The 25,384-nt window shown below is 38.5% G+C and overlaps 1 protein-coding gene across 2 annotated transcripts in view; it reads left to right on the forward strand.

Moving 5' to 3' along the window:
- The window catches only part of Vwa8 (von Willebrand factor A domain containing 8), a 438,392-nt gene that overhangs the window by 302,302 nt on the left and 110,706 nt on the right, over positions 1-25,384 (forward strand). Inside the window, exons 30-36 of one of the 2 annotated variants that reach the window (XM_008854688.3) lie at positions 3,875-3,985; positions 5,401-5,465; positions 5,802-5,927; positions 7,270-7,379; positions 7,982-8,136; positions 12,701-12,896; positions 21,465-21,546. In XM_008854688.3, the coding sequence (XP_008852910.1) occupies positions 3,875-3,985; positions 5,401-5,465; positions 5,802-5,927; positions 7,270-7,379; positions 7,982-8,136; positions 12,701-12,896; positions 21,465-21,546 (845 nt within the window). The remainder of the gene's footprint in view (positions 1-3,874; positions 3,986-5,400; positions 5,466-5,801; positions 5,928-7,269; positions 7,380-7,981; positions 8,137-12,700; positions 12,897-21,464; positions 21,547-25,384) is intronic. The other variant, XM_017794762.2, reaches the window with a different exon arrangement.

Below are 25,384 nucleotides of genomic sequence, written 5' to 3' on the forward strand. Positions count from 1 at the left end.
GGAGCCCTAGAACTCCTTCATGCTTCCAACTGTATAGAAACTAACTCTAAGTGCAGCAGTGCATTTAGGATGTGTGTGTGTGTGTCTGTATGTGTCTGTGTGTCTGTGTGTGTCTGTGTCTGTGTGTCTGTGTGTGCAAGGAAATGCAGGATTTTCTGTCACCTAGAAGAGACAAGGTTTTCAGTTCACCTATGCCTAGCTATGAGCACACAAGTTTTCTACAAAGGAAGACAAATAGAAATTGTACAGATTTCTCCATTTAATAATTCATTTCTTAATCATCTGCTTATTCTTCAGCTTAGCTATTTTTAGGACTTTCTTTAATCCCAGATTGCTTAAAAGCTAAGAATTTATGGAAAAGTTGTACATATTTATCATGCAAGAAAGTTTTTCTCAATTAAAAATTACTAAAAAATAATTTAGTCTAAAATGGAGACTTTAAATTCTTTTTACTTCATTTTATGTTTGCCTTTTTAATTATTATTTGTTGTGTGATTGTGTGTGTATGGAGGGTGTACATTAATATCAGATGTCTTCCTCGATCCCTCTCCACCTTATATAATTTGAAGCAGGCTCTTTCTCATGAGCCCAGAACTCACCAGTCCAGCTGATCTCACTAGCCGCTTGCCCAAGAATCCTGTCTTTGCCACCCAAGTGCTAGGATTACAGGCAACCACCATGCCTGCCTGGTTTTTATAGCTTTTACATGGATGCTGGGAATCCAAAAGAAATCCAAAGAAAAGCTCCTTGCTATCCCTACCAGTGTTAAAACTTTCAAATATCAGCAAATAATACTTCTTTTGTTTTGAGTTTTTGTTGTTGTTGTTGCTGCTGCTGCTGCTGCTGCTGTTTTACACAGGGTCTCACTGTAGCCCCAGCTGGCCTGGAATTCACTATGAAGACCAGGCTGGTCTCAATCTCAGAGAGATCCATCAGCTTTTGTCTCCTGAGTGCTAGGATCAAAGGCGTGCACCACCATGTCCAGCCATTAAATAATACTTCTTGGATTAGATATTAGTCTAAAAACACATCTAACATACATTCTTTTTCATTTTAAAAAATATTTTGTTATTTTTATGTGTATGTGTGTATTGCCTGCATGTAGGTAAGTGCACCCGTGTCATGCAATGCCTGTGGAGGACAGAAGAGACTGTTGGATCCCCTGGGACTGGAGTTACAGATAGTTGTTAGCTGCCATGTGGTTTCTGGGATTTGAACCAGGGTCTTCTGCAAGAACAACCAGTGTTCTTAACCTCTGAGCCATCTCTCCAGCCCCCTCATTTTTAATTTTATGTGTATGAGTATTTTGCCTGCATGCTTTTATGTGTGTGTGCAGTGCCCACAGAGGCCAGAAGGGGGTGTTGGAGCCCCTGGAACTGGAGTTACAGGTGGTTGTGAGCTCCCATGTGGGTACTGGGAATCAAACCTGGGTCCGCTGAAAAAGCAATAAGTGCTTTTAAATGCTGAGTCATCTCCCTAGCCCCTAATATATATTATTAATGAAGAAATACCATGTTATACAGAATGATGCCATTTTAGGGTATTATTTATGTAAAAATTAAAGTTTTGTCAACATATTTACTAAAACATTTAATATAGTTAAGAATCAGAATATTTGGAGTGTAGTAAACTCTGTGATAGAATTATTGTTTAAATTCTTGAACACTTTAATTATCTTGTAAAATGCATTTTTACATTTCTTTTTATTTCTCTGACTAGATTACATCATAGAGGACAAGAGCCATGATAATCCGTGTTTCCATTCTCCTTTGTGCTTTAAATATATATTGCCTAATTTTTATTATGGAATGATTGTGCAAATATCCCATATTTTGTTGTTTTCTACATTTTGCAAAGTGTGTGTTGTCTTTGGGTGCTTTGTGATTTTTTTTCCTCCAAAAAAACTTCTAAAAGTTAGAATAACTGGAGGAACCCAAACTAAAACAAAACAAAAACAGGAAAGACTGGACTGTTGTGTAACTGTGCAGCCTGACAAGCAGCTTGCAGACATCGTTTCTCGTCAAATCTTCAAAGGCTTGCTTTTACATTTTAACTAGAAAAGCTAGCTTCTTTGCATTCCTTTAAAATATTTCATCTTTTCTGGCTTTCTCAATTTTAAGCTCTTATTTCATGTATCATAGTTTATCATTTCAATATTTAAGGTTTATTTCTTGAAAAAAAAACAATTATGAAGAGAATATTACTTTATTGCACAGCTCTGTTTAACAATACTGAAGAAACCTCTTATTTGTGTGTCATTGCAACACCAATAATGGGAATTCTGTAGGCAGCAAGGCTGGAGACACTGCTCCACGCTGCCACTCCCACAGCCTGAGTTCTTGTCAGAGAACTCTACTCAGTAAAGCCACATTCTTGGCTTCACCCCAGAAAAGAATTTCAGGACAAGCCTGGCTGAAGCAGAGTTGGATATTATTAAGACATTTTTACAGATTTCATTAACAGGAGATTTAAGAGAAAGAGAGAAGCTCAGGAAGAGTAAGACACTGAGGGCTTAGGTGTGGGCTCTCAAAGGAGAGCCCGGTTTTGTCATCTACAGTAGACTTTATAGGATTGGGTTGATTTCTGAAGTTGCCATCTCTAAAGCGTTGCTAGGGAATCTAAATGAGATTTCAGGATGGTTCCTGAGGTGTGCCTGGTAGGATTATAATCAATAAGGTAAAACTCTAGATTGCAGAAGTTAGGATGTCTTCACTGTAGACAAAAGTTAATAGTCTCCTTTTGTGAGCCCTAGAAAATATCCTGGAGAGGAGTGGGGTTGCACATGCTCAGGCCTAAAGCCTGGTTACTTTAGCATTCTTATTTTAAAATATTTCTATACAGAAGAAATGTGAATTCTGCTAGAGTTATTTAATTTGTTAACATTGGGGTGTGTGCACACACACATGTGCTTGTGCACACATGCATTCTTGCGCATGTGGAAGTTAAAGTACAGGTTTTCTCCTTTCACTGTGTGGGTTCTAGACCAGCCACAAGTATCTTTACCTGCAGTGACATCCCACTGGCCAATGTTGTAATGGAATTTTTAGCCCTCATCTGGTAGGAGGCCTCAGCCAGACCCTGGAGTGAGGTGAGGCACTTCTTTTTCTTCCCATGCCCACATGATTTTCTCTGGCTTTCTAGCCGGCCTCACTTCAAGCTCAGTAAATTTCAAGATGATAAGCACTCATTATGAGCTAAGTTTTTACAGTCTTTCAACCTTTGTTAACTCATCTTCCTATTATGTACATATTTTGAATCTGGATCTATGAGAACAATGAGATTTACTGATGTGCCATGAACAAGAGAAGTCTCTAAGTATGATCCTGTCATTTTCCTTACTATATGATAAACAGAATCATGGTCAGTCACCTTATATTTAGAAAGAAATTAAGATAAAAATCTTCAGAGAGGCTATATAATTACCTAGTTAGAAATGTCTTCATGGGGCTGGAGAGATGACTCAGCGGTTAAGAACACTGACTGTTTTTGCAGAAGACCCGGGTTTGAATTCCAGCACCCACATGGCAGCTAACAGCTGTCCGTAACTCCAATTCCAGGGGATCCTACAGCTTCTTCTGTCCTCCGTGGGCATTGCACAACACAGGTGCACTTACCTACATGCAGGCATAACACTCATACACATAAAATAAAAAATAAATTTTTAAAAATAAAAATTAAAAAAAAAGAAATGTCTTCATAAAAACAACCCAAACTTAATTAAGATCAATGAGTGTCCTCATGATATATTTCAATATCATTGTCTTCCTTTGGTTTACACAGTAACCTTCACACTCAGGTTACCTACACATGGCTGCTTTTTAGAAAGAAAAGAAAAATAATAACTTGAACCTCACACTGTGTTCTTTATTTCCAGAATAATGTCACCCTCTTGTTAGATACCAGTGGCCGCACCATCCATCGTCTCGTCCTTCCTTTAGAAGAGGTAACATCTATGAAGTCTTCCTGGTGGAACAAAGAGGAAGGTGTAAGGAATACTGAATCTGCCTGGGCAATTGCTAAGGATTTTCACTTCTAACCACAAAGATGCATACCTGCCTGTCTTAGTTTATTTCTTCTTTGCTGTGACAAAACACTGACCACTACCAACTTGGGGAGGGAAAGGTTTACTTATCTTACATCTTCCAGGTCACAGTTCATCAGGGAGCCCAAGGTAGGAACTCAGGGCAGGAACTGGAGCACAGGCCATGGAGGAACGCTGCTTACTGCCTTGCTTCCCTGGCCCCTTCTCAGCCTGCTTTCTTATGCAACACAGGCCCACCTGCCCAGGGGTGGCACCACCCACAGTGGGCTGGGCCCTCCACATCACTCATCAAGAAGATGCTCCTCAGACATGGCCACAGGCCAATCCAATAGAGGAAATTTCCCAATTGAGGCTCCTTCAACCCAGGTGTGTCAAGTTGACACTAAAGCTATCCAGTATACTGCCCATCCCTTCTAATACCAAAAAAAGAAAAGGAAAAAGAAAAACCAAAAAGTTACAAGGAAAATTGGTAAGTGTTTTAGATTTCAGCATGTTAAGACTATAGATGCAGAGATGCACAGTTAAACTTGAGGTGGTTCTTTTTGTATCCATCATGCTAGCATGAAGATTGCCAGGACTGAACTCAAAGGAAAGAACATCAGGAACTGAGGATGATGTTCATGCCAAACTCCTAATCATTCAGTCAGTGTCACCTGCTTCCCAATTATGAAGTTATATTTTGGATTTTTATGTTAAAACCATAAGTATAACAACTGATTTGCCCCCCTAGATAAATTTTTAGGAAATTTTTCCCACCATTTAGTTATAAACCTTATCCAACGCTGTGCAAGTCAGCATACTTATGTGTTAAAAGACTGAAGAAAGATTTTTTTTAAGTGCCATAATTGAATTGAGAGGTAAAAAATAAAATATTTCCTGTAAGTTTATATTAGGATATAATTTCCACAATTAATCACTGAGCCAACCATATAGCCCCCAACACCTTTATTTCTAGATAGTATTTGGCACATATATACATATATATATATAATTTTTTTTTTCTGAAGAGACTTTAGGGGATGGGATGTAGCTTGCCTACAATGCCAGTGGCCCAGGGTTCAATCCTCAGTATTGCAAATTTTTTTTAGACTTTAGGGGATGGGATGTAGCTTGCCTACAATGCCAGTGGCCCAGGGTTCAATCCTCAGTATTGCAGAACAATAAAACAAAAATGACTAAAGAGCTTTAATACATAATACATGGTAAATTTTGAAATATAGTTTAATCTATGATGCCCTAAGACTCTTGGCATGGATAAACAGCTTCCCTCAGAGCTGAATGTTTTATACATTGAAGAATTTTATTTGGGGGAAGCAGATAAAGAGACATTTAATGTGGATATTTTGTTTTGTCTTTAGGAAACTTATAAAATGTGTAAAGAATTTTCACACAAAAACTGGCTAGTATTCTACAAAGAAAAAGGGTAAGTTCTTCATCGTAGAAGATTTTAAACTGGGATTCTTATTTTGTTTATATTGTTTCCTGTTGTAATTATACTTGGTTGGTATAACACTAATAAGCAAAATTATAAATGCTTTAATATAAAAATAACACTTCCCACATCATAGAACATCACAAAATAATCATAAGATAGTGATATAATTTTATAATAGCCACTGATAATATGGCAATCTCCCTAACATAGCTGAGATTTTGTCTATTATGTTGTTGCTCAGTCTGAAAAACACTTTTTTTAAGATTGCATACTATGTCATGAAATGACTATGCCATAGTTTAGAGTTTTCTTCTCCTTTTTCAGGAATAGCTTGACTGTACTGGATGTCTTAGAAGGACAGACTCACACCATCTCACTTCCCATCAACCTCAGGACAGTTTTCCTTGTAGCTGAAGACAAGTGGCTTCTGGTGGAGAACACAACAAATCAGTGGGTGACCCTGTCATGTGTAATATTGTGTGGTGTGCTTAGCTCACCCTCATTGGTCTCTTGTCTTAACAATTGCTGTATTTTTCAGCATCTCTATAGGTGAGATTTAGAAGAACAGAGAGGAAGGAAAAGCTAAAGTATATTAAATGTCTTTTCTCAGAGTATGACATGGAAACTAACAGTAAAAAATAATGATTTTAACATATGATGCACATGTATTTGGGATTTTCCTATGGCATGTTAAGAATTTACTGTGTGCTCAGTCAAATCGGAGATACTTCAAAGCAGATCTTGAATTTTTGTCTTCTAAGAGGCACAGTCGCCATCTTGGAGCTGTTGCCTTTTTGTAACTTCACAGACTCCAAACCTTAGACATTTCCCATTTTCATCTTATGCACCCTTACTTGGTTATGATTCTGTTTATGTTAGTGTTACATCCCTTGATTGGGCTATACATTTCCTGATGAAAGACAGTGTGTAGCATTTGACTTGTAAAGAATGCAGGATAAATTTCAAGTCCCTCTACCTCATGTACTACTAGCTAAATGCAGACTCTGACAAGCAGAAGCAGCTAACCGAAAACAGTATCTTGCTATTGATACATCTACCTTTTAGAAATCTTAAAAACAAACAACTCAGGAGATCTGTTCCTTAGCTGCTCATAAATCAGAGGTCATATTCCCACTTACTGCCTGATCAAAGACTCACATCAAGAGGAGGCTTCATGGGCCAGTGAGAAGGCTTAGCAGGTAGAGGCACCTGCCGCCATATCTAACAAACTGAATTCAGTCCCTGGGACCCATATGGTAGAAGAAAAGACTCCCACAAGCTGTTCTCTGACTTCCACATGTGTATCATGGCATGTACCCACAAGTAAATTAAAATGTGACTTTTTAAAAAGAGAGGACTCCATTGCTGGGCTTGCTAGTATATACCTAGAATCCCAGCACTCAGGAGATGGAGACAGAGGTTCATGAATTCATAGCCAGCCTGAGCTACATACTCATGCCCTGTCTCAAAAAAGAAAAAGGAAACACAGACACACACATACACATACAAAAAAGAGAGGGGACTCCCTGAAAATAATCATGCCCCAATTGGGTTGGGTTTGTTTTTCCTGCCTTTTCCCGTCAGGAAATGTGAATTGCTCGGGTTTGTATTTACTATATTTTCATTGGATTGTACTCCTTAGTGTTGAAAGAAATGGTTAAACTTCAGATTATCTCAGACTGTCTTTGAAAAGGCTGTGGGAGAAAAAAACAAATTCTAATTTTTCTTGGTCTGTCCTAATGATTATTAGAAAAAAAAGAGAACTTAAATTAGATTTCATGTTTGCTTATAGGAAATATCTCTTAACTAAGCCTACACACGTTGACTCTGAAGACCCTGGGACTTGCCAGCTATATATGTTGAAAGAGGAGCTGCCTAGCACAGGATTTGGAGTTACACAAGGTAAATACCGTATTCTCTGTGATTACGTCTGTGTGGGCGTACCTCTGTACACATACTGCCCTCCAGACACTGAAAGTAAAAGTTTAGTCACTGCACTAGAAGTAGGAGTAAAAGTCTTCCACCTTCATATCCATCAGTAGGCCACTCTTTGAAGCGCTATATGAAAATTTTAAACTGATGAATCATATTTTTTACTTAGTTAGGCTCCAAGTTTGGTTTAGGATAACATCTTTTTTCTACAGACTGTCGTACCAGAATTTCCACTTCATTCATCACCATTTTAGGGGAGGTGACTAGTACTAATGAAAAAACTTCTAAAATGGGCCATTACCAATACTGGCTTGGGTCAAAGTCACAGCTTTTCTGCAGGGAAGTATTCATTAATGATGATCTTTACTGCTAACAAATATTAAATTGCATAAATACTTGGAATCACAGACAAAAACTGATGAATATAATTTAAAGTATTTTGTCTTTTTTAATCTTGTTCTTTGTTGTTTGAGTTGTTGAGAATGAACTCTTGCAAAAATAATAATAGTAGTAATAACTCCTGGAGCATATTACGAGTGTATCGTGTCTAATGTTTATCTGACATTTTTCAGAAATGGAGTTCAGCATACCTCATAAAATCTCAAGTGATCAACTATCATCTGAAAATCTAAGTGCAGCCGTGGGACAAAAGATTGCTTCTCCTAACCGTATTCTCTCAGATGAAAACAATTATGCTACTGTAGTTGTTGGCTTCCCAGATCTCATGGTAAATATCAATGTCTTAAATTTATTGAATGAATTTTTCTTCTCATTGTGACCCATTTGAAGGATGACTGAAAGTAATTTTCTGGTAAACATTTTCAGTCAAGACTACATTTGAAATCAGTCACTAAACATATGTTTTGCTTATGTAGTTTCATTACCTAAAATAGCATTTAAAGTAGATTGTGGCTGGGTGTGCTGGTGCACAACTTTAGTCCCAGCACTGGGGAGGCACAGTCAGTCAGATCTCTATGAGATCCAGGCCATCCTGGTCTACATAGCAAGTTCTAGACCAGCTGGGGCTACAGGGAGACCCTGTCTCAAAAACACCACTACGACCACCACCAACCCCCTCCCAAAAAAGTGATGTAATTTGGTAAGGGAAATGATGGTTCTCCATATTTGGGAGTTCATGTGATAGTTAGTACTTAACATACTGGTTGTGACTTTTTATCACACTGTTGTGTTGTGTGCTCATGGGGTCTGTCAAAAGGAACAAGTTGGGACTAGTCAAAATAACATGTCTTCTAGAATTTTTGAGAGTAAACACAAATTAAATTTTCAGTAATCACGAGCACCAATTCATTTTTCATTGAGTTCTGCTCTGATTAACTTACCGTTGCAACACATAGATGAGTCTATAATTTGTAAAGGCTCAACTTATCTTTCTCTTAAACCCAACCTTCTGCTGTTATCTACTGTTATCTGTAAAGGAGAGGCTTTTTGTAATTGACTTCAGGTGAAACTAGACATCATTTTCCCCAGTGAAAATGTTGGGAAATTAAATATAAAGGTTATTTCAGGACAAGTTGCAATCTAATAACCTTAGCTATGACTCTACATTTTAATTAAACATTTAATTTAAATAATTTCCTTTGTAGCTTTTCAATGAGCTGATAGAAACATTTAAAGATAAAAATATGGGTTGTGCTTGACAATACGGCAATCTCAAATGTTTCAACTTTAATGTAACTTATGAATAGAGAGTGCTTCAGGATATAAGACATTTGAAATCCAAAACCCAGTAGCTAATATGTGGCTTAGGACTTTAACATATGCCTTCCTAATTCTCAAGTAAAAGGCATTTGCTTTTATGTTATATAATTCAAATGAAATTTGACATTGCAATATAATGTCTACAGCAGCCTTGATGGAATGAAAGAGATATATTTAATATGCTTTCTGCAATGTTTGCTGCTTATGTAGAAAAAACAGAGCTTTCCTGTGAAGGTAGAACTATCTAAAATTGATCTTATCACTTCCTTTTGATTGAAGATATTAGTGTGGAAATAAATGTTACTATGAAAAAGGTAAGAAGGTGAAAACAATATGAAGTATTATTTATGTTACTCCTGTAGAAATCCTCCATAACCTGTAAGATTAGTGATCTTATTAAATTAAAAGTCATATCCTTGACATTTAGTTTGGTATCCACCATGTAGAAGTTATCCAGTGAATATTTGTTAGATGAAAGATCAGAGGAGTCAGCATTTTATAATGGGCATACATCTTGGGCCTAATACAACAATAATGCAGTTCTAAGTCCTTCCATACATAGCAGCTCATTTTTACAACAATTCTATAAGGTTTTGTAAGGGTGGAGTGTCCTCCCACCACAAATATTGAAAGTAAGGGACCTAAGGCTTGAGTTGGGTATGATTAGCTCTCTTATCCCATGTCCTTTTACTGTACCACACTGCCTTCCTTGCTTCTATGTGGATTTCTTTATATTTCTTCATGAAACTTTCAAGAAAGGGATGTTACCCTTTATTAGCTTTTCTGTATAGTTATTAAAGGCAATAAATTGTTGCAAACTTATTTAACTTTCTTACCCTAATAGCAAATAGTTATTTTTAAAAAACCTGCAAGTGGCCCCTGCTGGCCGCTGGTGGCCGAACACACGATGGCCAGGAAAAAAAAAAAAATCTGCAAGAAATATCATAATCTAGATAGCTCAGCAGTTAAGAGCACTGGTTGCTCTTGCAGAGAATACAGGTTTGGTTCCCAGCACTCAAATGGTGGCTAACAACCTTCAATAACTCCAGTTCCAGGGCATTTATACCCTTTTCTGGCCTCCATGGGCATTGCATATATGGGTGCCTTTACATACATGTAGGCAAAACACTCATACACATAAAATTTAACTAATTAATTAATTAAAATAGAAATATCATGATCAATAGTGAAAATTAAAGGCATTCATTTTATTATAAAAAACAAGATAAGGAAGCCAGATGTGGTGGTATAACCCTGTGATCCCAGCACTCGGGATGCTGAGGCAAAAGGATTGTGATTTCCAGACCAGCCTGTGCTATGTAGTAAGACCTTATCTCAAGAAAAAACAAAAGCCAAGAAGATCCACTACTTTGACCAAATACTATCTTAGACATCATAGGTAAAGAAAAAAATTGATAAATTATACTACATCAAGACTTCAGGTTTAAGCTCTATAGAAGATAGAATGACAAGACAATTTATAGGCTAAGAAAAAATATTGCAGGCCTGGAAAGAGGGCTCAGCAGCTAAGAGCACTGGCTGCTCCTGCAGAGGACCTGGGTTTGATTCCCAGCATCCACATGGCAGCTAACAGCCGTCTGTAACTCCAGTTCCAAGGGATCCAATGCCCTCTTCTGACCTCCGTGGGCAATGCACAACATGGGTGCACTTACATAGATGCAAGCTAAACATTCATACACATAAAATAAAAATTTTAAATGAAATATTTTTGTAAATGTTTGCAAGCTATATCTCTAACAAAGGCTTATGTCCAGACTATATAAGATTCTTAAAATTTAACAGTAAGTAAACAACCCAGTTTTTGAAATTACCAAACAGTAAGCCAGTGTGAAATGTGAAAGGTCAAGCCCAAGCAGGATAAGGTCATCCATGGTGGTTGAGGGTCAGCATGTGATGGATGTCTAATCAAGTTTGGTGCACCCTTGAGAAAGGGAAGCATTCTGTGGGCTATGGGTGCCACAAGTAAGGGAAGGAGGTCATGAATGGGTGTAGCCCAGTGTGGGCTGCTGGGACCCAAGCCAGGAAAGCAGGGCATCTGCCTAGAGGATATGGTGGAAGTGGGAGATTCATCCCATACAGTGCACTTCAGGATGAAATTAAATATCGTGAGAATAATGAAGTGTATTAAAGACAAATAATATATTAAGGATAAAGAAAACAAATTTCTCAATGTTGGGGAAGGGACTTGCTGATATTGTAAAGAAGAAAACCTTGTGAAGAATTAACCCCACGGATATTGGATTGAAATTGGATATATTGATGCAAACTTGTAGTTTTAAATATATTTGATTATATACATACATAAAATTAATGCTAAATGTGGAAAAATGGGCAAAAGGCATGAAATGTACTTGGTCAAAGAGGATATAGGGACAGCAGATGAAAAGATTTTCAAAATCATTAGTCGTCAATGGAAAAAAAATGAAGCCAGAAGTTGATACTTCCCCATGCCCATTAGAATAGCTGAAGAAAAGTACTGACAATAGCAAGTGCTGATAAGGATGCAGAACAAATAAAACCCATATATCTTTCTGAAAGTGCAAGAGCAAAAGACAAATGAACAATAATGCTTTATCTACTAACTTTCAAGGCTGCTTATAAAGCAGTTAACTAAGACTAAGGCTATGTGGTCTTGGACAAGGGTATTAAAATATACAGAATAGAATACAGTGTCTCTAAACAAATGCACACACATGGTATATGGAACTGTGTTTTATGGTAGCATTGAAGATCAACAGGCAAAGGTAAGTGGCATTTAGATAGTAAGCTGTGCATGTGAAAAAAGGGTGAACATAAGTCCTTACCTCACACCATTCCCAAATGTAAATGCCATATAGGTTAAGGACTTAAATGTGAAAGACTATACCTTAAAATTTTCAGACAGAACATAGGACAAACATAGTTTATAATCTTCAGAAGGATAGGTGCATATGATAAAATTTTAAAGTGACGTAATGGCAAGGTAGGAGAAACCCACATAATTCCAGCAGAGTTGACTTTAGGGAAGACAGAGACATGTGAATGGGAAGGGGCACTCCAAGGGCTTCAGAAATCCAAGTTATGTTCTGTACTTTATGCTAAATAGGAAAGTCATAGATTTAGTTTATCATTTTTAATTTTGAAATTGCATTTATTATGCATGTGGGTGTGTACCATGGCCTGCTTGCATATGGAGATCAGGACAATTTGCAGAAGTTGATTTGTTCCTTCTACTATATGGGTCCCAAGGATCAAACTGAGCCATCTCACTGGCCCTAGGTGTATTATTTTTTTAAGTAACTATACTGCTATATTCCCTTTGTTTAGTTATAATTTATTTAAAAATTAAAATGCAACAAATATTTCATAGTTGCCTAGAAAGTTACAATTATTGGTGAAGCACATATCTCCTGTATCAAATTCCAAAAGATTGGGGAAATAATTTTTGTGCCCATGAAATATGTTTACCACTAATTTCAACTTAAAAGGCAGGGTTATATGTAAGTTGTGATAAATGTAATATACCCTAGTACTTTCATTTCTCTTACTTCTTTTCTTTTTCTATTTTTCAGTCACCCAGTGAAGTTTATTCTTGGAAGAGATCATCACCTCTGGAAAAACCAAGTGCCGCTGATACAGCCTTTTATGGAGGGAAGAAGAAAAGGAGACCTCCAAAGCAAAGCAACTGTGTAGCTCTTATACATGCTAATCAGCTAGTCAGGATTTTGCCTGCAGGAGAAGTCCCACTAAAAGATATCTACCCAAAAGGTGAGAAACAAGTCTTAATGTACCAAAGGAGTTAAAGGTAGCTTGCTCTATTGTCATTTCATATTCATCAATATAGATCATTCTGACAGGTTAGAAATAGCTAAAAGCAACAGTATATGTTTAGAAGCTCTCAGTCACCCCACAGTTTTCGATTTGTGGGCACTAAGTTTAAGTTCATCTTCAATCACATTGTAACCTGTATAGTGACTTTACCTAGAGCATGGTTTCCAAGAGCCTTTAGCCATAGGCTTAGCATGTGGGCTGCTTTACCCAGCAGTGCCCTCCAAGTCATCTTATGTTGATGACTGCACAATGAACCCAGGTGCAGTGCTGATCACTCTTGTGTAAATTCACTTACTCTTCCAAACCCCACCTTATTATTGGTTTGCTCTTATTTATGTGTATGGAAATTATCGTAAACAAAATAACAGACTCAATGTTACCCACTAGTGGCCTGAAGAGTTCAGATTTGTGGATAAGACTAGAGCTATTCTTATTAACCATATTGGCGTCCATCATAATAGCTTTTGTTTTGTTTTGTTCTGGTTTTTTGTCTTTTTGAAACAGGGTCTCCCTATAGCCCCAGCTGGCCTGGAACTCGCTATGTAGGCCAGGCTGTCCTCGAACTTACAGAGATCCGGCTGCCTCTGCAACCCAAGTTTTGGGACTAAAGGTGTGCGCCACCACACTGGCCATAATAATTAAAAAAACAATCATTTACATCATAGTGCTAGTACTATTGCTATCCTGGGTTCATAGTCATTGTATTAGTGTAACCATCTTGGATATACTGATAGATGTATTATAATTATTACTGAATTATAAGTCCTTTTTAAATGATGACCCTTAGAATTAATTTTTTCCAAACAGAAACTCATGGAAAATAACATTTCCTTAAAACATTTTTTCGTGGCAGAAGAGTCAGCTGAACAAATTGACAACCACAGTACAGAGTAGTAAGTGCTATGGTAGGAGTCACAGGTGATGGTAAATACAAAGGAGAAGCTGATAGCCCAGACTGGTGGCAATTAAGTGACTCATGAGAGGTGGGTGGGAGCTAATCAAGTGAGAGAACTGTGCCAGGAAAAGGGAGCCCAAGTGAAAGTACAGGAGTGTGGCAGCACATTCCAGGAACTACACAGTATTCTATACCACAGTACAATGTTTCTCCATCACCCAGAAACGTGAACCTCATCATACCCTTCATCATTCACTTTTTTTTCATTTTTAATTGAATTTTTTCAAATTTCATATAATATATTTTGATCATATTTAGATCTCCTTATCTGCACCCCCCCTTATTATCCCCACCCAATTCTGTGTACTCTAATATATATTATTTAAAGGCCTATAGAGTCAGGTTTGTGTCCCCATTTGCTGTTTGATGGGGGTTCATTCACTGGAGCCTGGTGAATCTATCAAGTCTCACCCTTAAACTTTCCCCCTATCAGCAGCCATCAGTTGCTGATATTTCCTCAGGTAGGGCTGGGGTTTTTTACCCATATGCGGGGATTTTTGTCTGGCTTGAACTTAGTTGGGAATTGTGCATACTGTCACCATTGCTGTGACTTCATATGAGTAAGTGACCAGCTGTCTGGAAGATTTTGTTTCCTTGTGGTCATCCACCACCTCTAGTTCTTAAAATCTTTCTTCTTCTTCTTCTGTGATGATCCCCAAGCTTTAGGAGGCAGAAATTTGATATAGGTGTCCTATTCAGGTATAAGCAGTTTACAACCTCTTATTCTCTGCACACTGGCCAGTTGTGGCTCTCTGTGTTAATCACCATCTGCTGCATAAGGAATCTTCTCTGCTGAGAGTGAGCGATGCATTAATCACGGCAGGTCTGGGGAAGCTCTCAGATCTGGGGGGTCGACAAGGGCCCCCTCAGAGCAGAGATGGCAGGGCACAGGGAGGTATGGGAAAGGGAACACAGCACAGCAGGTCTACCAACACTGTCCTTTTGATACAATCTCACTAGTACTTGTTATATTAGATTTTGTTGTCAGCATCTGTCTTAGTTTGTTTCTTCATTGCTGTGACAAAACACTCTGACCACTACCAACTTGGGGAGGAAAGGGTTTATTTAGCTTCCATATCCTAGGTCATAGTTCATCCAGGAGCCCAAGGTAGGAACTCAGGGCAGGAACCTGGAGCACAGGCCATGGAGGAATGCTGCTTACTGGCTTGCTCTCCTGGCCTGCTCAGCCTGCTTTCTTATGCAACACAGGCCCACCTGCCCAGGGGTGGCACCACCCACAGTGGGCTGGGCCCTCCCACATCACTCAACAATCAAGAAAATGCCCCACAGACATGGCCACAGGCCAGTCCAATGGAGGCAATTCCCCAATTGAGGCTCTCTCAACCCAGGTGTGTCAAGTTGACACTAAAGCTATGCAGCACAGCATCCCATCCAACATACCACTGGAGTACTGACTTGGCCCCACGAGAATTATCTTGTCCACTCCTTCCCCTCCCAACCTCTATCTACACATCAGAGTAATACTTTTAATGTTTACATTTGTTCTGTTAAGATCTAATAAAATTCAGTCTTTTTACTGTATAGTTTTATGAGTTTGCCAAATCCAAACAGTTGCTTATACATAATCACAGTTGATAAAGAAGAATCTTCCTTACCCACAAACTTCCCTTGTCACCAGTAGTCAGCTCCTCCACCTACTCCCAACACTCTGCTGATGTTATTTCTGTCACACTAATGGACTCACACAATATATGAACTTTTGAGTCTGGTTTCTTTCACTTATGAATACATTTGAAAATCATTTATGTTGTGTGTCCCAGTGCTTTGTGCCTATTTATTGCAGTATAGGAGTCCACTGTATACATGTACCACTATTGGTAGTTAGCCTATCCATTCACAAACTGAGATATTTGGATTGTTCCCAGTTTGGAACAATAATAAATAAAGCCTCTGTGAACATTTATGTTTAGGTTTTTAAGTGAACTTGAGTTTTTGCTTCACTTGAGTAAACACTTAGGAATGGCATTTTTGTATCATATTATAAAACTGACAAACTATGTTTCAAAGAGGTGGGACCTTTTTGACTGTGAGACCTCTTTGGAAGTGGAACCTCTTTAGAGGTGGGTCCTCTTTGGAGGTGGGACCTCTTTGGAGGTGGCTCCTCTTTGGAGGCAGGTCTGCTTTGGAGGTGGGACCTCTTTGGAAGTGGGTCCTGTTTGGAGGTGGGACCTCTTTGGAGGTGAGATGTGTTTGGATATGGGTCCTCTTTGGAGGTGGGACCTCTTTTATATGCCTGTCAGCAGTGAATGAGAGCTGCAGTTTTCTGCATCCTTACCAGTACTTGATATTGTCAGTTTTTTATCCTTGTGATAGGTGTGTAGTGATATCCCATTATGTTTTATTATATTTATTATGTGTGTATCTGCGTGTGCGTGCATGCATATGTGCACACATGTATAAGCACATACCATAGTGTACATGTGGAAGAGGACAGCTTACAGGAGTCAGTTCTCTCCTCCCACCATGTGGATCCCAGGGGTCTTCCTCAGGTCCTCAGACTCAGTGAGAAGCACCTTTACTCACTGAACCATCTCACTGGCCTCATTATGGTTTTCACTTGTGTTTTTCCTAGTACGCAGTGATTTAAGCATTTTTTTAACATGTCTCTTACTTTAGTGAAATGTCTCATAAGATCTTTTGCCCATTTTTAAATTAGGTTGTTTTCTTATTAGTGAGTTTTGAGAGCTCTTTATATATTCTGAGAATAAGTCCATTATTAGAAACACACTTTTCAAACATTTTCTTCAGTATTTTTAATTTAAATTTTTAAAAATTCTTTTGTAATTTATACGTGAATATAATGTATTTAAATCATATTTACCTACCCCCTTCCTCCCTCCAACTCCTCCCAGATTCCCTGCAGTCCATCAAACTTAAGGCCTGCCCCATAGGAAGGAACTCATGCCTGGTACACAAACCTAGCCAAGAGCTTATGGCTGGGGAGGTCATAGAACCTACTACTATTATTTTGCTAAAGGGATATAGTATCTGCCTTCTAAATACTTATTCTTATGCCCATAGATTAGTGCAGCTCTCACCCCTCACCAGAGAAGCTTCTCTATGCAGTGCATGGTGGTTAACACAGAAACTCACAACTGGTCTAAGTCCAGAAAATAAGTGACTACGGAGGGTTCAACCCTGAACAGACATCTATATCACTCCTAAATCTAGGAATATTTTCTCCTATTTGGTGAAGGGGAAGGATTCTCTTTCTTTGATGAAGGTCAGATATTCTGCTTCTGGAAGTTTTATAGTTTTGAATTTCACATTTAGATTTATAATACTTTGAGAGAAGAGGGGAGGAAGAGAGAGAATTTTGTTTTGATTTTTACAAAATGATGCAAGGGACAAACACAGAAGCCTGAAGGTCAGGGCACATTTGGACAGAACTTGGAAGAACCTCAGTAGAGTCTAGTCAAGAAAAGAAACTGTCATCACCAGACTGATAGCTCTACTTTTATTTTCACTGCTTTACATGCTGCAATATGATTTGCTCACCATTTCTTTCCCAGTGCATGTTTAGTCTTGTGTGCCATTATAAATGTTATGAACACTCTTGTACCTACCTCTTTATGCATAGGTGGAGAGTCTATTGGGGTATATCTAAGGAAGAAATTGCTGAAGTTGTTGTTCCAGTAGCCTAAAGATGGCCAGTAGAGGGCTGGGGCGATAACTCAGATTGTACTTACTGTGAAAATATGATGACCTGACTTCAATCCTCAGTTCTCACATGTAAAAACAAACATGGTGGGGCTGGAGAGATGGCTCAGCAGTTAAGAGCACTAACTGCTCTTGCAGAAGACCTGGGTTTGGTTCCCAACACCCACATCGTGACTAACAACCATCTATAAATCCAGGTCTAGAAGATCCCATGCCTTCTTCTGCCCATTGTGGACATTGCATGCACATGGTGCACTTACATACATGCAGGTGAAACACTAATACACACACACACAAAAATAATAAGTCAATCAAGAATAAAAACAAAATCCCAAACATCATGGGGCATGCTTATAATCCCAGAATTGGGGAAGTGGGGACAGGCAGATCCCTGAGGGCTCACTTGCCAGTCAGCCTTGCTGAATTAGTGGGCCCCAGACCAAACAAAGGTCCTGTTTCAAAAAGCAGGTGAACAGGTTCTTAAGGCTCAATACTTAATGCTGAAGAGACTGTCCTCTGGCTCCTCATGCATATGGGAACACATAAATACACACACATACAGAGAAGAAGGGGGGAGGGAGGGAGGGAGGGAGAGAGAGGGAAAGAGAGGGAAAGAGAGAGAGAGAGAGAGAGAGAGAGAGAGAGAGAGAGAGACTACTGGAAAAAAAATCGTGATCCAAAACATTTTACTATAGCACGTTCCACTTTTACATCATGAATACAGATAGAAGAATCTTAATCCTACTGGCTAACAGGTGTGCATCAAATTACATTTCCAAAAGAAATGAATTTTGTACTATAACTTCATCATGCCTTTGAAGATTTTCTTGTTTTTTTGTTTTATGTTTTTGTTTTTTGGGGTTTTTTTTTTTGTGTGTGTGTGTGTGTGACAGTTTTTATACCTTTTCCTAACTTTTGGCCTTGTGCATATAAACTGTCTGCACAGCTCATGGGAGTTTGCTGATAAACACTGCCACACTGACTTCCCTTTAATGGTTAGTGAACTAATCCCTAAATACAGTTTATACCTATCTTTGAAATCCACCTGGGTTATAAATGCAGTGGAAATGTACTGAGCCTCTATCCTCTTACAGTATGGAAATGTTTAAAATGGATGGAAGAGGCTATGTTTGGAAAGAAACCTGGCCAGTTACACTTCCTTAATTCATTCATAAATTCTATTCAAGGATGGCCATAAGGCTTTTTTTGTAAATATTCTTGTCTTCTGAACTGGTTTATTTTTAGATCAGTAAACATGAATTTTGCTGCTTAAGTGCTTACGGCTATGACCCTCTATATTTTCCCAAAGCACTTTGTAACCACTGATTCCTTTTGCTGATACATGAAATTATTTTAATATCAAGAGTAAAATTCTTGCATTCTCCTTCTTGAAATAGCATACACAGCCATTATTGCGTTTACTCCCTCTTTATCTGTGTAATTAATTTCACAGTGAAAGGAAAGCCTGATACAGATAAAGTATTTTGAAATGAATTGGCTTATGTTGTTCTTACAGGTAATCTAAAAGCACCATTGGCAGTAACTCAACATAATACTTTGTATTTTTAAAAAAATGACTTTAAGTGGTAAGCTGAATGTTTAGATCAGCTAGGCAGCTGTAGTTATCCCAACAGCTTCAATAGCTGGTCTTTTTGGCCAAGAACCCTGGCCTATAAATAATTCAGCTAACTTCAGCTAGATTTTAGCAGCAGGTATTGACAGAAAAGATACATGGTACAAAACTTTATCAGAGATCAGCCTTATCCCATATGTGACTTATGATAAGCACCTTTATTCTGTAATGACAGGTTTTTTTCTAAAAGCCTTCAGTGTTACTTGTTGTCCCTCCCCATACCACCTCCTCTGCCCTCCCCTCCCATTCCCCACCCCATTTATTCCATCCAACTCTATTATTCCCCTTTCCTCATTTATATCATTGCATTCTACTTCCCCTTCCAGGGACTGCCCCCCGTGGCCATTTATTAGGTTTTGGTCTCTCTGGATTTTGAAACTGAAACATGCATATCTAAGATTTCAAAGCTAGCATCCATATTTAGTCTGTTTTTTGTTTTTTAAATCCTCCAACTGCAAACATGAACTAGAAATGTCATTTCTCATTTTTTGTGAACTACTCTCAATGAATACAATATGGGTATCCTGGGTAGTTCATTCTAATCTAAAACTGTAATAAAAAATGATAGAACATAGAAAGATGCAGACAGATAGATTGATAGATGATTGATTGATTGATAGATGATAGATAGATAGATAGATAGATAGATAGATAGATAGATAGATGATAGATAGATAATAAATGATATAGACAGACATAAAAATCTTTAAAAGCGTATGTGTGTTGTATGTGAATTCTGTTTTATTAGTATGGGTGAGTTTTGTTTCATTTTCCTCTTCAGATATCTTGATGGCCAAGGTTTTAGTCAGTGGACTGTTTTGCAAATAACTAGTGCCCTAGAGCTAACTCAGATCATAATTATATGGAATTCTTTGCACATGATGGAGGACTAAGGAATAGCAGTCATCAAGCTCTGGAATTTGCTGGAAGACTAACTCCAGAATTGGGGGGCCCTTGCATTGCTTTGCCTTTTCCTAATCTCAACCTTTCACAGTCTTCATGATCTAGAGTCTCTACCCCATCCTTTCCTTATCCCCTTCAGTCTTGGTTGGGGTGGGGGCTGATAATGGGATAGTGAGTGCTAACTAGCTGCTAATTAGGTACCTTTTATTTACAAATTACACCTAATTCTCAAAATAATGCTCAGATGCCCATTTTACCAATGAGGAAAACATCTGGAAGAGCTCAATACCTTGACCCAGGTAACACAGCTAGGAAATGGTGGAGACAGGACTTCATACCAGGTCAGTCCAATTCCATAACAGGCGCTAACTCCACTGCCCTGTACTGTCTCTTGTCTCCTGAGCAATGTTGTAACTTCTTTTTTTTTTTTTTTTTTTTTTTTGAGACAGGTCTTCCTGTAACCACAGCTGGTCTCAAATTTGCTATGTAGACCAGGCTGGCCTCAAGCTCACAGAGGCCCACCTGCCTCTTCCTCCCCAGTGCTGGGATTAAAGGCATGTACCACCATGCCTGACATGTTGTGACATCTTAAGAAGCAAAACAGAGTTCAAATGAAGAAATATTTTTGAATAAACTCTTAAGTGCTAAAATGTTAGTCCATGTTGGAAAGCTATCAAAGATAAGTATGATGGTTAATTTTGATTAACCATCTAGACAGATCTAGAATCACCTATGAGATAAGCCTTGGGGTAGACCTGTGATGAAATATCTAGATTAGGTTAGCCTCTGGGCATGCTTATGAAGGATTATCTAGATTAACTGAGGTGAGAGGAAGCACTTTAGCCAGGGGTGGCACCATTCGATAGGCTGGGGTTCTGGGCTGTATAAAGTGAAGAAAGCTAGCTAAGCATTAGCATTAGTCACTGTCTGCCTCTTGACTGAGGACACAGTGTGGCCAACTGCCTCAAGCTCTTGCTGCCATGACTTCCCCACCATGAGAGACTGTGCTCTCAAACTGTGAACCAAAATAAGCCCTGCCTTCCTTAAGATGCTTTGACCAGGTATCTTGTTGAAGCAATGAGGCAAGTAGCTGGTACAAGGGAAACAAAAGAAGGTTATTTTTCTGACAGTAAAGCAGCACAGCCTCAAATGCTTCTGCTTGCTATTTGTCCTTTCCATGAGAGCTGGGCTTGACCCATACCTTTCCAAGCAGGTCCCAGAGTTCTACCCTTGGCTCCTGAGAACCTCGTTCTACATTTAGCGGCATCCTTGGGGTCCTACTTTGGTATCAGCACCCATTTAGTGCTTAGCTCATGTTGTGACTTATTTGCAGATGTTACCCCCCCACAGACAGCTGGCTACATAGAGGTTACTGATCTTCAAGCAAAGAAACTCCGATACATCCCTATTCCCAGGTAATCAATTTCACCTCTGCTGTTAGCATGGCATGTTGTAGAAACATGAGTGAGTTCTTACTATGTACTCTGAATAGCTACATGCTTTTTGCTTCTCTAAATCGCAGGTTCTTCCTCCTCTCCCACTTACAGTTGGTTCATTTCTTACTGTTCTCATACTTTAATTACATTTATATTTTCATCTTGGAAAACTATTCAAATATTTTTAAATAGTTTACATAGGTATGAGTCTAACAGCTTCTACTTCATTCTCTTTTGTTTGATCTGTTCTAATACCCACTTTTCTGTACCAGAAATACATTGTTAGTATTGCAGAAATTTTAATACCTAGTTCCTTTATATATTAGTTTTCTGAAATAAATGTATTTAAAATGTCGAAGTAATTTGAGAGCATTTAATATTGTTTTTAAATGTGATGTTCTACATCTGCAGACATGCCAAGCCTTAAAAAAAGGATTCCCAGAGATTTAGAATGGAACTCTTTACCCTTCACCACTTTTGTGATTGTCCACCAATGAAAGCAAAGCCATTAAAGCTGCTGGACTCATTATAAAAGCAGAAACAGGAGCGCTTCTCCCTGCGTTGAGAACAAGGCATTGCCACCTGCAGCCTGTGCTTTTCTAGATGTGTCCCTACCTTGTCTCCTGTTTTCAAGTTAAGCCTATACCTGCTTTAGCGCTATGCCTAGCTTCCTGTTTTGTCACCCACTCCCACCCCCCCTAAAGGCCAAAGCCTTCCTCTAATCCTTCCACTCTACTATAATCTAGATTAAGGTCACATTCCCTCCTCTGATGTGCTTTGTCACATGTGACTGAACCCTCCATAACACAATGAGGTTGAAGTCCAAACAGAGGAGCCTAGAGAACTTGGCAATATTAGATGGAAGCCAAGCATAGCAGAACCTGGTGATTGCCCAAGCAGACCAGGCCAGCCTCCCTTCACTCTCCTCCAACCCCCAGAAGAAAACAGTTTACCATGACTGCACCAAAGCAACTATTCCATTTCTTAGACCTTTGATCAAATTTAAAAACTGAAAAATGAAGTCATAAATCTATTCTTTCTTTAAATATATGACTTCTTAGAATACCTTAATATGCTGGCCTAATACGAAATGTCTTTTAGCCATTTAAGGAAATTTCTTATTCCATCTTAGCTGCACGCTCATTAAAATGTATAATTAGTTCAACTAACAAAGCAAAGAACATCTTTATGTTTTAGCATATCTAAAGAATTGGTCATTTTCCTAGTATCGCTTCTAATTCCTCTCTCATAAGTTTTGTGTGTCCATGTTCTTTAGCTTTCTATATGAGCTACATATTCTACTGGCCAAGAAACAAACGCCGGGGAGGGGGGGCAGCTGTGGGGACAGTCAAGTGCCAGCTGGGCATGTGATTCATCCCTTTAGAGTGGTGCTGCTTCATATATGATGCAACCCATAAATGTCTTTTCATATTTCTTAAAGCCAGATGAAAAACATAAAAATAGGGCTGGGGATGTGTTCATGTTCAGTGCTAGAGTCAGTTCCTAGCATGTGCAATGCCCAGAGTTTGGTCCCTATGACCAGAAAGAAAGAAAACCAAAAAAATGAACTGGGTAAAATTAATAGTATATTTAAGCTAGTGTATCCAAGACAATATTCTTGACATATGCTTAATGCAAAAGTTTTAATAAGATTTTGCATCCCATTCTTCTTCTAAGTCTTTCAAATCCCAGTATGTATTAGACTTTTCCAGCACATCTCAGTGTGGACTTGCCACATCTCAACTGACAAAGTTTATTTCATTAGCCTCATGACCTGATTTTCTGTTGAGATTAGCTATATTTGGCACACATATAATAGACAGAAATGACCCAAATGGACTTCAGATTTTTTGGCTAGTTGCTTAAATTTCTGCTGGACATCATTGACAGCTACCTCAAATAACAGAAAATACAGTGATGCTGAAAGTATCTGTAGAGCTAAGCTGAACACATCACTTATACCCTCATGTACCTTTTCTCCGAATACTTGTCTTACATATTTGAATTTGGCTGGGTTTTTGTTTTGTGTTGCCGGGGTACTTGAACATGTAAGTGCTCTACCTATAAGCCCTACCCCATGAAGCATATTTGCATTTGTAAAATGATACTGCAAAGCTCTTGTCTGTGGCTATATATAAATTCAGACTTTAGTCTACTATAATCCTATATGCTCAAAATAATTATGTATTAGGGGATAGGCATTCGTAATAAAATTTGATGTACAGCTTAGAATAAATATGTGATTTCCTTAGTACTTCTTTTACTCTTTTTGACTGAAGAATTGCCCCCATGTAAATTTAAGCTTGTATGGTGTAGGTAAATGGGATAAAGTACAAATAAACATATTTATAATATAGATGTCATTGGAAGCTTTTTAAACATAATTTCACTTGAATACTTTTTGAGATAGGCTCTCACTGTGTAGCCCAGGTCATAATCCTTATGTTTGTAGTTCCCGAGGACTGGAATTACAAGTATGTATCACCATGCCTAGTTAAACTTCATTATTCTTGAATGGCTCTTTACTTCACCATTTGTAACTACTAATTTTTTTTTCCTAAAGCAAGATTTTTTTAGAGAGGGTACCATGAAATAAATAAATCATATATATAATATATGTCACTTTTATATGGTAAGAACTATACTTAGATAAAAGAGGTATGCAGCTATTACAGACAAAAGTTGCATTCCTATGCATTTTATGCATACAATGAGTATGTATTCATATATATTAGAAATATATAACAAAGGAAACAAGTATGAGAGATATGATATATTAACTATAAACCCTTGTTATAGGCTCATATAACTTTGTAAGTCAGAAAAGGCAAAAATTAAATACAAGGAGCTGGAGACATGGCTCAGTGGTTAACAGTGTACTGCTCTTGCAGAGGACCAGACCATTTGGATGGCTCATGACCACTTTTAACTCTAACTCCAGGGGATCCAACAACCTCATCAATCCTTCATGGGCACCTGCACTCATGCGTGTATACACACACACACACACACACACACACACACACACACACACACACACATGCACAGAGATACATTTTTAAAAATAAATCCTTTTTTTACTCTTGAGGTCGTTTGAGGATCTGTTCCTCTGGGGTCCCATGGGCTTGGGAGGAGCCCCTGGCTCCATTCTTCTACCAGTTCCATCTATGTGAGGGTAACTCAAAGGTCCTACTCGACCGTGCCTGGCTTCATTTGGAAGCACGGAGGAAATGTTACCTCTGTGTTGACCCTCCTATTTGTAGACTGGACACTGGTTCAAGTCCATCTAGTGGGGTCTTCAATGCCTCCCTGAACAAGAGGACAAGTGACTCACCATAGTTATAGGACATTTTGAGGGATGCTCCATAGTCCCCTGGAACTTAGTCGACCTTGGATGGAAAGGAGCAAAAACTGTCCTTTAAGTCCCTCTGAACATATAGAATAGGCCTCAAAGTATGCTGTTAAACATCCAAGAAGGGTAGTTCCACGAGTCTGGTACTTTTAATTACCATGTGCTATGTAGATAAAGCTTGGGCAAAAACCAAATATTCTCAGATAAACCTTGATTATGCAATTTGTGAGTCTTTTAGATAGACCCACTCAAGGGGTACCCCAAAAGACTCAACCTGCATCCCTTTTCAGCATGAAAGAAGCCAGAGCAGTCTGTGTCCCGATTCCCTATCAGCAATTTGGGTAACCTCTTCAGGGGATGGTGTGATAAAAATAGAAGGTAAGAATTCACTAGGCAGTTAGGGTAAAAAGACCCCAAAGAAAAGTAGCCAGTTTCTTGGCTAAAACTCACAATGTCCTTGGGCCT

Source organism: Nannospalax galili, unplaced genomic scaffold (genome assembly GCF_000622305.1).
Source record: "Nannospalax galili isolate Female #2095 unplaced genomic scaffold, S.galili_v1.0 scaffold386, whole genome shotgun sequence".
NCBI classification, from domain to species: domain Eukaryota; kingdom Metazoa; phylum Chordata; class Mammalia; order Rodentia; family Spalacidae; genus Nannospalax; species Nannospalax galili.